General features: G+C 36.4%; 1 protein-coding gene across 1 annotated transcript in view; it reads right to left on the reverse strand.

The window, feature by feature from the left end:
- Positions 1-3909: 3909 nt before the first annotated feature.
- The window catches only part of LOC123526216 (exosome component 10-like), a 40245-nt gene continuing 29201 nt past the window's right edge, over positions 3910-14953 (reverse strand). The window contains exons 17-21 of the mRNA XM_053522865.1: positions 12213-12297; positions 10453-10610; positions 8294-8702; positions 7463-7527; positions 3910-6037 (exon numbers count right to left, since the gene is read on the reverse strand). Coding sequence (XP_053378840.1) covers positions 5972-6037; positions 7463-7527; positions 8294-8702; positions 10453-10610; positions 12213-12297 — 783 coding nt within the window. The 3' untranslated portion in view covers positions 3910-5971. The remainder of the gene's footprint in view (positions 6038-7462; positions 7528-8293; positions 8703-10452; positions 10611-12212; positions 12298-14953) is intronic.

The raw sequence follows: 14953 nt of genomic DNA on the forward strand, positions 1-14953 counted from the left end.
CTTTTTTGTACCACAGGGAAAAATGGGCTTGTTTTTTTCCCCATGGTCAATTATAAAAAAAATTTCTGTATAAAATTATCTTTTTAGTAACAACTAGGGAAGGTTTAAACTTTAAAAAAAAAAGTCCAACAAAAAACTTTACCGGTTTGGATGGTCAAAATTTCACCTCAAAATTTGGGTGTAGCATGCATGTTTTATACAAAAAGTGGTCTTTATTTTTCCTACGAATGTAATGAAAAATTTCAAACTAAGTATTTATGTAAAAAAAAAAGGAAGTAAATTTAAAGAAGGGGCGGCGCATGGAAAAATTGTCTATGATGGTGTTTAATTGTTTCCAAATTTTCATCAAAAAAACCCCCCATGCTAAGAAAAAAAAGCTTCGGACAAAGTCATTCTTGTATCTGACCCTTTGGGGCCCTAAGTTTTGAACTTGACCTTTGATCTGGGACCTGGGGCTTGCGGGATGACCCCTTCGTCTTGTGGTGGTTTGAAAAAATTGTGCCAAGTTATGTCAAAATCCCCCTTTTGAAAAAAGAAGAAATTTCTCCCGGGCAAAGGGTTTTTTTCTTGTATCCTTTTACCTCAAGGGGGGACCTTGACCTTAGGGCCCAGGGACCGGTTCTTGCGCAAGACCCCTCCGGGCCTTTCCTGAACATTTGTGCCAAGTATATTTTAAAAAACCCCATGCATGAAGAGTTTGCTCCCTACAAACTTTTTTTTCTTGTTTTCCCTTTTACCTCTGTGACCTTGACCTTGAACCCAGGGACCTGGTTTTTTTGCGAACGGACACTCCCCTCTCATTAAAGATTTAACGTGCCAACTTTCATCAAAATCCCCCCGCTTTAAGAAGATAAAAAGCTTTTCCCGGGCGTTTTATTTTTGAATTTGACCTTTGAACCCAAAATGTGACCCCCGGACCTTAGCCCCGGGACCTGGTTCTTGCCCCCATGAAACCCGTCTCATGATGGAGAAATCTGTGCCAAGTTTTTATTTTAAAAAACCCTCCATTTATGTAGAATATGCTTTGGACAAAGTCTGTGGGCGTCACCCGCCCCCCGCCCGCCAGGGGCGTTTTCCCCCAATTAAAGGGCCCTTTTTTAAACGGGGGATATAAAAAGGAGGAAAGGAAACTCTATTTAAAACATTTGAAATGGGAAATTTTGGCCCCCCTTTTTTTTCTTTGAATTGCTTATTTTTTTAAAGTTAAAGTTTTACTTTATTGCTTTTTAATTTATATTTCAAAACAATGAGAATAGGTTTAGCATGCGGGCCCCTGGGCAGGGTCTTTGTTTTAAAATATGCCTATTTTTGCCCCGACTGTTAAAAGAATAAGTAGAGGGATTAGACTCACCCGTTTCATTGGGTGTTCCCCATCTGTGTCCTGGGGTTTGGGTTTAAAATTTTTTAAAGGAAGTGATAAATTTAAATAAGCCCCTTGGGGGAAATTTATTTAAACTTCAAAAAAACTTATTTACAATGATTTAAAATTTACTTACATTGCACAGGTCCAATGAATCTTATTTTGCCTTTTTTTTTTTTTTTTTTTTTTTTTTTTTTTTTTTTTTTTTTAAAATAAATTCCCCAAATTTTTAACATTAAGTTGTCAAACAATTGACCCAAAGGTGGGTTTAATAGTCAAGCGTTTTTGGCCTCGGGAAAAATCTTGTTAAAAAAGTGTTTTTTTTAGTTGGGTTTCCCTTTTAAAATGTTTCTCAGGAAAAAAATGGGACTAGAACCCAAAAGTTTTTAGGTTTAATATGGGGTGACCTCGCCCTTTGCAAGTTTCTTTAACTGGCTTTTTCCCCTTTTGTGAAAAATTTTGCCCCCTTTTTTAATGAGGGAAAAAGTTTTTTAAAGTTTAAAATTTTTTTAAATTAGTATTTGGTGGGAAAGGGGTTCAAATATTCAAGGCCCCTGTCATTTTTACACTTGAAAAGTTTTTCACCAAATTTTTTGAAAGCATCTTTGAATGGACCCCTTAATTTTTTTGAAAAATAACATTTACAATTTTAGGGGCCATTAGAGCAAAAAAAAAAGTTTTTTCATGACAGCAGCCCTTTAAAAACCCTTTTTAAACATCTGTCAGTAAAAGCTTTTCTTTGGGGACAGGGAATTTCCATGCAAAAAAATTTTTTGATTTTCCAAAATTTTCAAAGAGGGATTTCTTTGCCAAAAATAATTCAAAATTATGTGAAAACCCATCTCTTAAATCCCAAAAAAGGGGATAAAAAGGGGGCAGTAAAAGTTATAGGGCTTTATGCCCAAAACCCTGGGGTTATTGGGAAGGGAAGGGGAAGTTTTAAGTGAACCTACAATTTTTAAACAATGATTTTTAAAAAGGGCCAAATTTTTTTACAGTTATAAGGGGGTCACTTCTAAATATACATTTGCCCGAGGTTTCACACTTGTCATACCCAAAGTTTCCCCTGCCACTATGAGCAAAGGGGCCCGTTTAAATTTCAATTTTAAATTAAAGAATTTAAATTTTCTTATATGCAAAGTTTTAAATTTTTAAACCTCACTTTGGAAAAATTGTTAAAGAGCAGAAAATTTTCTCTATTTTTTTGTAACCCAAAAAACCTTGACCCTTTACCAAAAAAACCCCCTTCATAAATTAAAAATTGTTTTTGCTATATGGTTTGGGGGAAACCCTTTTCCCGGGCAGGAAAGTTTCCGGCACATGAAATAAACTGTTTATTTCGTTTGCGATTCATGTAATTTTTTCATCTAGATCATTTAGAAGTTTGTTTTCATGTCTACAACAAACAATTTTTATTTTAAGGGGTGTTTTAATGTTTTGGGTTTTTTATGAAAAAATCACCCGGGTTTACAAAAAAATTTCGGTCTTTAAAGGAGCATGAAGATAGATTGCGCATGTGCAGTAGGTTAACTTGGCCCAGGTATCAAAAGGGGAAAGAAATAATTTTTAAATACATAAGATTTGGGCTGTGTTTAAAATGTTCTACTTTTTAATTTTTGGTAGATCTCAAGGGTTGGGGGTTTCGTGCTTGAAGGTTTTAATGATCCTTTTAAAAACCTTTTATACCTTGGGGTGGTTGGGAAAATTTTGTTTTATAATAAATTTTCATAACGGGCAAAAAACGCTGTTTCATTTGAACGTAGTTTAAAAAATTTAATTATACTTTTACTTTTAATTTAAAGGTAAAAGTTTCGTAAGTTTCAAAGCTGTCGGTTTTTGCAAAATTTTATTCTTTTATTATTGGAATTATCAAGGGAAATTTTTGTTTGCGAAAATTCCCAGGTTTTTATAGTCAACCCCCCGGTTTTTCTCCGCACTTTGAACGTCGGGTTATGTTTCATGTGCAATTTTTAAGAGATGAATGATAAAGAAATGTGTAGAAATAGTTTAACTACTTATTTTGATATCAAATTAACAGCAAAACACCGTCAAAATATTTGTCCGGCAACTGGTTTACCTGATGGGGAAAATAACTTCTTTTAGTGACCCCATTTGAGGCCCCATGAAACCCATATTTTATGTCACAACGCGATGCTGATTACAACATCGGATGCGGAAGGTGCTGAAGTTTGAGCAGTGTGGGCTTCATTTATGTCAAATATTTTTTTAGGGAATAATGGAGATGAAATATGAAAATGTGTCCGAAAAATGTTTCCCAACCAGTAAGCTATAAATAGGCCAAGTTTCATTTCAATATCTACTCAAACTAAAGTTATTGAACAGAAACCAAATCTTGAAGCTGCCCAACCATCCATTCACCCAATGACATCAACAATTTAACAACCAGGTTTTCGACTTTGAAAATCCTGGTTACAAACTCACGTTCTAATGTTCATAATATGACCAAACTTCAATTTTAAAGAAAGATCATTTTAAGCCAAATGCCTTTAACAACAAATTCTATACTATCAAAGAAAAGTATATGAAAAGTAATTTTAAGCTTTATTGACTACCAAAGAATAAGCATGTGAAGATATAATACCCATACCTGGTATTCTAATGAACCCTTAAACAGAAAAAAAATGATACATGTTATGTTGTTCACAAGAATGTATAACACCTGTACCTTTACCAAGAATTTTAACATGAGGGTCATAGCAACCCTAAGTCGCTCATCTGAAATTGATTATTTGACTTTGAATGAATACATGACACTGGGGTGAACTAAAAACAAATTAAACAAGAGGGCCATGATGGCCCTATATCGCTCACCTGTTATCATTGCACTTGAGGACAAGAAGGTCCTCAGAAAAAATATCTAAGTCCAAAGGACAGGAACAACAAAGTAAGAAATTTAACCAAACAGAAAAACAAAATTCTTACAAGGTATAGATATGTCAAAATACACCTAAAAATTGGAAGTACCATCCATGTTGTACCACAGAAAAGTGGTCTCGGGTTTTCCCCTACAGCCAAAAATAAAAAAGTTACTAAAAATAAGCTATTTATAGTAACGTAAAAGGGAAGTAATAAAAAAGAAAATTATTGTAAGTGAACAAAAGAAGGATCTGCCAAATAAATCTGTTGACATAAATGAAATTTCAGATCAGTATCTTCATTAGTTATGGAGATATACCCATTTTAATTTGAAATAAAGGGAGGTAATTTGACATAAAATCAGTCCATAGTTATCTACCCTGATTGGCTCAGTCCAACTAATGACAATAATGAAATTTCAAATAAGTCCTATAAGTACTTACTGATATAAATCCATTTTGACTACAATCAGGGGAGGTAATCAGATATAAAATAACTCTGGAAACTACGACTGGACCTGATTTGTCATGGAATCCAAGATTTATTGTTGTTGAAGATATTTTGGAAGTTTGTATCAAATAAAACCATAAATGAAGATCTCTATATGGCTGCAAAAGCCAAAATAGCCAATTTTGGACCTTTAAGGGGCCATAACTCTGGAACCCATGATGGAATCTGGCCAGTTTAAGAAAGAAACCAAGATCTTGTGGTGATACAAGTTGTGTGCAAGTTTGGTTAAAATCAAATCATAAATAAAGTCGCTATTGTGCAGACAAGGTCAAAATAGCTAATTTTGGTCCTTTCAGGGGCCATAATTCTGGAACCCATTAGGGGATCTGGCCGGTTCAACAAAGGAACTGAGATCTTATGGCAACACAAGTTTTGTGCAAGTTTGATTAAATTTAAATCATAAATGAAGCTGCTATTGTGCAGAAAAGGTCAAAATAGCTAATTCTGGCCCTTTCAGGGGCCATAACTCTGGAACCCATAATGGAATCTAGCCAGTTCAAGAAAGGAACCAAGATCTTATAGCGATACAAGTTGTGTGCAAGTTTGGTTAAAATAAAATCATAAATGAAGCTGCTATTGTGCAGACAAGGTCAAAATAGCTAATTCTGGCCCTTTCAGGGGCCATAACTCTGGAACCCATAATAAGATCTGGCCAGTTCAAGAAAGGAACCAAGATCTTATGGTGATACAAGTTGTGTGCCAGTTTGGTAAAAATCAAATCATAAATAAAGCTGCTATTGTGCAGACAAGGTCAAAATAGCTGATTTTGGCCCTTTCAGGGGCCATAACTCTGGAACCCATTATGGGATCTGGCCAGTTCAAGAAAGGAACCGAGATCTTATGGTGATACAAGTTGTGTGCAAGTTTGGTTAAAATAAAATCATAAATGAAACCACTATCGTGCAGACAAGAAATTGTTGACGGACGGACTGACGACAGACGACGGACGAAGGGTGATCACAAAAGCTCACCTTGTCACTATGTGACAGGCGAGCTAAAAAAAAAAAAAGACATTGTCACAGAATGTGTGAATCACATTTTTGTTAAAATTTCACAAAATTTCCCATCATTATACTTCTGGTATTTCGTCTAATAGAATTTCCCTTCATGGCTTTACAGGTATTTTGTCAAAGTTTCACAAAATTTCACTTAATAATATTTCCAGTACTTTCAGGATGTTTATACAATGTTTATTCCAATGAATTCAGGCAGACACAGGAAGTTTTACTGTTTTGATTTCCACGTGTAGCTCTTCTGTCCTCTCTTACTATATGCTTTACTTCTTGATCCCTGTAATGTAACACATATATTATACAAAAATAGGAGAATAAAGTACATGTTACATAAAAATATGTTTACAGTAACACCTGCATACACTTATGTGAACAAAACTAAAATTAAAACTCTATTATCTCCGACTCACTTATCTAAAAAATTACGGCTGTCTTGAAGACATTTTCAAGTCCTGTCCTGAAAACACCTGCACAAAATATCATTTTAAATTGAATTTTGGGTATCTCGAAATAAAACGGACAATGTTTGTGGATGCCGTCCGCCTGCCAAGGGCGTTCCCATGTGTCCCATCTTTCAGACAGATGTATAAAAATATTTGTACAAACGAGCTGTCTCCATAGGATGACACATGCCCCCTATGGCACTTTGAATGAATAGTTATGGCCGATGTTAGAGTTTAGGACCTTTGACCTACGGACCTGGGTCTTGCGCGTGACCCGTCGTCTTACTGTGGTACACATTCATGCCCAATAGTTTTAAAACCCATGCATGAAAGACAAAGATATGGACCGGACACGCCCATCAATGCACTATCATGAAGTATGACCTTTAACGTCTAAGTGTGACCTTGACCTTTGAGCTACGGACCTGGGTCTTGCGCGCGACACATCGTCTTACTGTGGTACACATTCATGCCAAGTTATTTGAAAATCCATCCATGGATGACAAAGATATGGACCGGACACGAATGCACTATCATGAAAATGACCTTTAACGTCTAAGTGTGACCTTGACCTTTGAGCTACTGACCTGGGTCTTGCGCGCGACACGTCGTCTTACTGTGGTACACATTCATGCCAAGTTATTTGAAAATCCATCCATGGATGACAAAGATATGGACCGGACACAAATGCACTATCATGAAAAATGACCTTTAACGTCTAAGTGTGACCTTGACCTTTGAGCTACGGACTGGGTCTTGCGCACAACATGTCGTCTTACTGTGGAACACATTCATGCCAAGTTATTTGAAAATCCATCCATCGATGACAAAGATATGGACCGGACACGAAAATTGCGGACAGACTGACAGACCGACAGACTGACAGACGGTTCAAAAACTATATGCCTCCCTTTGGGGGCATAAAAATACCAGTAGGTGCAACAAAGATATGTATATGAAATGTAAACGATGTCAATTTCCTGCAAGTTAATACAATAAGGTGCTTGCTATAGGTCAAGGAAGTTTTGAATACAACTTCTTTGGCACTTTCGAGACTTGAATCCATATATGTAAACCAACATTTCTTATGTTATATACTGCTGCCACATGTACTAGTACACACTTGCTCTCCACTTGAATCAGGAGGAAGCAGAATTAAAGCTAAATCTTGTGACTGCACAAGTGTTATTCCACTTAAAGAACTTCAGGTTATCACATAAAGATAGCAAGATGGGTAGAGAGAGTAGACAAAATCTGACCTTATTTTTGCCTTTCCTCATCTGTAACTGTGGGTCATAGAAATCTGAATCCTTCGATGTATTACCTGAAAATGGAGTAAATATATAATAAACAATCCAAGTTTCATGGAAATATCTCAAGTATATAACTTCTATATGCCTTGTTACTTCCCAGTTTCTGATACAGTCTGAAAAAGTATCCCGCAACAAAATTTCAAAATCTAAATGTTTGCTTCAGTTTAACAGAACTGATTTTGATAGCAAAACTGAATGTTCTTAGTGAACACGATATATTTGCCATGGATTAATAGGTATTCTAACATGACCAGCAAATAACCTACATACATGTAGAGCATAATCCATCTGGGGTTATTCTGCAAACCACTCACGTGCAATGACGTCATCCGATCCAGGTGTGTAGCACGGTCGTAAAAAGTAGTTACCATTTTTTCTAACACTTTTGATATTAATATGTCATGTTAGAATCAAAATAATAAGTTCCCAAGTGTGATTTATCGTAGAATAACCTGAGTTTTTCGTTCTTATGCAAAACAATATATTATTCAGGCCTATGGCCTTCGTGATACATTCTTACGCATAAGAACTCAAAACTCGGGTTATTCTACGATAAACCACGTTTGAGAACTTATTATTTCTTATATAACAGTCAGTTTCATTTAACCTTTACCACATGACAAGATGATAGTAAACAATCACTGTATAAATAACATACAGTCAGTGCTCTATATACAGCATACCTTATAAACGACCTATAAATAGAAACATTTGTGTATTTTATAAAGAAAGAAATGCTACACAAATCCAATGTTTAACAGTTAAGATAAAACATACCTTGCAGTAATTTTTTAGCACCTTCAGAATAATCATATGGTTTAAATTCCTCACTTCTCTCTTTATCATCTTTCATTTCTTCATCAGCTATTTCAACAGTTTCTTCACTTTGCTTTGTACCAACGTTAGTATCAATTTCTTTTTTATCACTATTTTTATTTTCAGCTACGACAGTTTCACTCTGACTTTGTTTTTTCTTATCCTTCTTCATTTTCTTTTTCAATTTCCTCTGTTCAATTCTTTCTCTAATTTTTTCAGTCAAGTTTAATGGTTGTTCATCACCAGGATTTTGTCCAAGTGCAGTATCGTTGGACCGCTCTAACATTCGGAGATGAGTTAAATGTTTTTGTACGCTGTCAATGATATCTATATCTTGTGTCTTCTCCTTCTTTTTCTTTTTTGATGGAACCTAAAACAGAACCTCACTATACTGACAAGGATATAGAACCTAAAACAGAACCTCACTATACTGACAAGGATATAGAACCTAAAACAGAACCTCACTGTACTAACAAGTATATAGAACCTAAAACAGAACCTCACTATACTGACAAGGATATAGAATGTATATTATAATTATTAAGTAATTCAGTTTTCAGTACTTGTATAACTTGTTTGAGATATATGCTAAAGTTTTCGACTCCAACCTCCCCCCGCCATCCAAAATACAAGAAGAACAAAGAAATGTTAACCCATGTGTTGATCCACACTTGTATCATGAGAGCCTTTGAAGTAATGACATTTTCTTAACAAGAGCACCGCCTTGTGGGTGCAGACACTCATCTGATTTTCTTGTCTCTGTATAACAGAAATATTGTCCTACCCATGTGTTTTTATATTTTCAATGTCCAGAAGGGGCCATAATTCTTGCAAAAAGCAGGATGGAGTTATGTTTCTTGCTGTACAGAGTCAGCTTTTGATGGTGTACAAGTGTTGCAAGTTAACCAAGAAATCTGATTTTCTAAGTTCAAAAGGAGTGGGTCGTAATTCTTGCAAAAAGCAATGTAAAAAATTATGGTACTTGCTGTGCAGAGTCAGCTATTGATGGTGAAGAAGTGTTGCAAGTTTTAATCCAATAGCTTTGATTTTTGAGGAGACAAGATAACCTAAACATAAAACTTAACCAGGCAATGCCAATGCCAACACCGGCGCCAACACAATCAAGTAATGACATTTATTTATCACTCATCATTTTTTTAATCAAAAAATCAGATGAACTAACAAGAGTGGCAGACTCACAAAATACGCCTGTCATCAAACTTGGCCTAAATCAAGGAACATAATCCAAGAGTGCCTGGGGCGAGTTAGCTGGTTATCGAACTTGGCCTGAGATACTATGCCCTTAAACATTGTCAGCAAGTTTGGTGAAGATCGGATGAAAACTGTTCGACTTAGAGAGCGGACAAGGCTAAATTCGCAAATTTTGAGTAATTCAAGGGCTATAATCCAAAAGTGCTTGGGGTGATTTGGCTGGTTATCGAACTTGGCTGAGATATTATGCCCGAAAAAAACGTTAGCTGATGGAAACTGTTCGACTTAGAGAACGGACAAGGCTAAATTTGCATTTTTTCCTAGTAATTCAAGGACCATAATCCAAGTGTGCAGGGGTGATTTTGCTGGTTATCAAACTTGGCCGATATATTATGCCTACAAACATTGTCACCAAGTTTGGTGAAGATCGGATGAAAACTATTTGAGTTAGAGGGCGGACAAGGCTAAATTTGCAGATTTCGAGTAATTCAAGGGACATAACTCAAGAGTGCATGGTGCGATTTTGCTGGTTATCAAACTTGGCCTAGATATTATGCCCACAAACATTGTCATCAAGCCTGGTGATGATTGGATGAAAACTGTTCTACTTAGAGAGCTTTTGGACGCCGCTGCCACAGGTGTTCACATAATACGCCCCGCTCTTTCAAAGACAAGCGTATAGAAATGATGGAAAACCCTCATTAATCATATAAATTCATATATTCTATGGTGTAAAAAGGTTAATTCAGAAGTCCACATGAAATCACTTTTACAGGTAAAATAAATGGGAATATTTCTTGTTACTTAAGACTGATACAACTAAGAAATCAATACAAATCAGTTTCCCATGAATAAAGTTATAAATAATTTCATTGTAAAAATTCAAAATAAGCAGTCAGCAAATTCACCTGAAATCTCAGCGGAATTTCAAGATCTTGTGGCAATGCTTTTTTATCATCTTCAGTTTTCTCAGGAACTTCATCAGCATTGTCGGTAAACCTAATATGTTGATTCACAGATCCACTGTTTCCTTGTAAATCTGTACGTGATCTCTTGCTTGGTGGGGCTGAAAAATTACATCAGTTTAGGACTGAATGGACACATGACACAATACAAACCGTCATTCCTAGGCATACCAGAAGGACCCAACTCACAACCCCTGGTTCTAAGTCCAGCACCTTACCATTGGACCAGAAGGATCTTACAACCTCTGCTCCTCATAATTTTTATTGCATCACAACTATCTGTTAAAGATTTGGTAAACATGTGATATTACAAAGAAACTTTCCATACATATTTATAATTCTTGCAAGTGTAAAAATGCTCTGCTGAAGTTCAGCAGTACTGTAAACTGATTTCATTCGGTGGGCATAAAATATTGTGCTTTTCTTTGCATGAATTAGCAGTTCCATGAAATCTACAAAAAAAATTAGTCCCTAAATAAGAACATATTACTTGCACAAAGCACAGATTCATTATAAAGAAGAGCTGCTTGTAAAGCGCATATGCCCCTCCCCGCTTGCTCCCCTAAAATGTCCCATTTTCAGTCCCAAATCACTATGACCTTGACCTACTAACTCACAAAACAATCGGGGGTCATATACTTCACAATCTTGTTAGAGATTCACTAGACAATGATACATACCAAATATCAAAGGCCTTGGCCTTGAACTTTCAGAAAAAGAAAATGTTTAGATTTTCCTCCTATATAAGTCTATGTTAAACTATGGACCCCCAGGGCAGGGCCTCTTTTTACCCCAGGGGCATAATTTGAAAAACTTTGATAGAGTAACACTAGGCAATGCTACATACCAAATATATAAAGCCTCTGCCTTGCAGTTACAGGTAAGAAGACTTTTAAAAAGTTCTAACCTATATAAGTCTATGTAAAACTTGGGACCCCCCAAGCAGGGCCTCTTTTCACTCCAGGGTAATAATTTGAACAATCTTGGTAGAGGACCACAAGGCAATGTTACATACCAAATATCAAAGGTCTAGATCTTGTGGTTTCAGGCAAGAAGATTTTTACTACATAAGTCTATGTAAAACTTAGGACCCCCGGGGCAGGGCCTCTTTTTACTCCATGGGCATAATTTGAACAATCTTCATATAGGACCATTAGATGATGTCACATGCCAAATATCAAGGATCTACACCTTGCGGTTTTGGACAAGAAGATTTTTAAAGTTCTTCCTTTCCAATGAGTTCTCAATGGAATTAAATTCTTTGAATAATTTTGAAAGGGGACCACCCAAGGATCATTCCTGTGAAGTTTGGTGTAATTCTGCCAAGTGGTTTTCAAGATTTTTTTTTTTTGGAAAATGTTGACAGACGCACAACTGTTGACGGACAACACACGTCGGACATTGAGCGGTCACAAAAGATCACCTTGAGCCTTTTTGCTCAGGTGAGCTGAAAACAATAGGGGTCATATACTTCATAATCCAATCATTCTACCAAGTTTGAGTATTTTGTATTAAGACCTTCTCAATTTAATTGGAGGAAACCGCCTGCTCTACTGGCAGATGGACCGACCAACGTGACCGACAGGTGCAAAGCAATGTATATGCTTTCTTAAAAGGGGGGGGGGGGGCATAACAAAATTACAGGAAATTAAATCTCTGTATAAAATTTTTCAACACTAAATATATAATGTGGCAGTAGTTACCTGCTACAGACGGACTGTTTGCACTGTCACCTTCACTTGGCTTCCTCTTTACTGATGATGGTAACAGTTTCCATGGTGGACTCATCTATAGAAGGTAAATATAGTTAACTATAGGATACATGTTTGATGATTCTATTGTGTAAATAATACATACACTTTGATCCTAAATATACAGCATGGTTTTGATTCCAGCTCTAATACACCACACAGTTGTTTTGTAGTTTTATATGTACTCTTCAGCAAATAAGATCTTTGATGAGGCACTGGGTCTAAACTTCTTTATTCATTGTGTTTCATTCTTGTTTCAATGAAGTTACATTGATTTACATTCAAACAGAAAAATAATGAAATGTGTTTTGTTTTTCTTCATATACTATTTTAAATGTTACCAAGGTAATCTTGACCAAAATGAGAACAACTGAACCGTTTTAATTCGTAACATACACATATTATAGCTTTGCTGTAAAATATCTCATTATGATACATGTTAGACGTATGGAAATAAATATTCTCACAATCTTTCTAATAGTATATAATGTTCACTGAAGGAAATGTAATTATTTTGGAAAGGTGTCTGCTTCAGATACTTAAAAAGTCCCTAACTTAATAAAGGGCCGACTTGGCTATAAATTAGTTTCCAGAGTCTTGTGGTTTTTCCTGACATTAATGCCCATTTTATCAAAATATTTATCGCATTTCAATGATCAGCCATTACCAGGTACACACTAAGGCAATAATGCTGGACATGGTTGCTCAATGACCATCTGGGTTCCTCTCAGAGAATATGTTCATGCTCCAGTGTTTAATTGCACTTGTGATAGAGAAAAAATATTCATTCAAATGTTATGTGCAATGATATATATTATATAGCAGTAATTTGATAATTTACAGTTCAATCACTGTGAATCATTTGTAGTACAATCACTGGGTCTGGGAACTAAAACCCACATTACTTAGTACTTGAGTTTCTGTTTTTCTGAAATATATCTTTCATCGTTTTCATCATTGGGGTTAGTTTTTTATGAAATACGAACTAAGATCTATTGTATTTCAAAGTAATTAAATGTGATATTAGTAATTTATTTACATAAATATGAGACAATTATGGATTTACAGTCAATTTGTCCCCTAGTCAACTCGTCCCCTATTTGGTCATTTCGTCCCATCGGTGATTTCAAGTTGGTCATTTCGACACCCTTTTGAGGTGACAGTTCATTACTATGTATGTGCATGAATGTGATGAAAGAAATTTATTTAAATAAATATAAGACAAGTAGGGACAGTGTTGGTCAACGGATCACGGGGTCAACAGTTCAATCCCCGGGCAGGGCGTATGGTTTCCGTGACGATTTGATAAAAGGCATTGTGTCTGAAGTCATTCGTCCTCCACCTCTGATAATTCATGTCGAGAAGTTGGCAGTTACTTGCGGAGAGCAGGTTTGTACCGGTACAGAATCCAGGATCACTTGTTAGGTTAACTGCCCGCCGTTACATGATTGAAATACTGTTGAAAAATGGCATTAGACCCAAAACAAACAAATAACAAACACAACTAGAAAATGCTTTTGTAAAAAAGCGCATATCTCCCCCAATGCAAAGTCCTATAGGCAAGAAGTCAATAGGGGTCAGGAGCGAAAGTCAAAGAGACACTGATGGTTGGCTGCAATAGGGATTATCTACTTGGCATGTCCAGTCATCCCGCTAAATTTCAACACTCTTGGCCTAGTGGTTCTCAAGTCACTGTTCAGGCTTCTGTGACCTTGACCTTTGATCAAGTGACCTCAAAATAAATACGGGTCATCTACTCTGCATGTCCAATCATCCTATTAAGTTTCAACATTGTAGGTCAAGTGGTTCTCAAGTTATTTCCAAAAAATGATTTTACATGAACAGGCCACTGTGACCTTGACCTTTAATAGACTGACCCCAAAATCAACAGGGGTCATCTACTCTGCATGTTCAATCATCCTATGAAGTTTCAACACTCTGGGTCAAGTGGTTCTCAAGTTATTGATCGGAACTGGTTATCAATGTTCAGGCCCCTGTGACCTTGACCTTTAACAGAGTGACCCCAAAAACAATAGGGGTCATTTACTCTGCATGAACAATCATCCTATGAAGTTTCAACATTCTGGGTTGAGAGGTTTTCAAGTTATTGATTGGAAATGGTTTTCCATGTTCAGGCCCCTGTGGCCTTGACCTTTAACAGAGTGACCCTAAAATCGTTAGGGGTCATCTACTCTGCATGACCAATCATCCTATGAAGTTTCATCATTCTGGGTCAAGTGGTTCTCAAGTTACTGACCAGAAATGGTTTTCAATGTTCAGGCCCCTGTGACCTTGACCTTTCACAGAGTGACCCCAAAATCGTTAGGGGTCATCTACTCTGCATGACCAATCATCCTATTAAGTTTCAACATTTTTGGTCAAGTGGTTCTCAAGTTAATGACCGGAAATGGTTTTCAATGGTCAGGCCCCTGTGACCTTGACCTTCAATGGAGTGACCCCAAAATCGATAGGGGTCTTCTACTTTGCATGTACAATCATCCTATGAAGTTTCAACATTCTGGGTCATGTGGTTCTCTAGTTATTGATTGGAAATGGTTTTCCATGTTCAGGCCCCTGTGACCTTGACCTTTGATGGAGTGACCCCAAAATCAATAGGGGTCATCTACTCTTTATGACCAATCATCCTATGAAGTTTCAACAGTCTGGGTCAAGTGGTTCTCTAGCTATCGATC

This window comes from Mercenaria mercenaria, chromosome 14 (assembly GCF_021730395.1).
Source record: "Mercenaria mercenaria strain notata chromosome 14, MADL_Memer_1, whole genome shotgun sequence".
Taxonomy (NCBI): domain Eukaryota; kingdom Metazoa; phylum Mollusca; class Bivalvia; order Venerida; family Veneridae; genus Mercenaria; species Mercenaria mercenaria.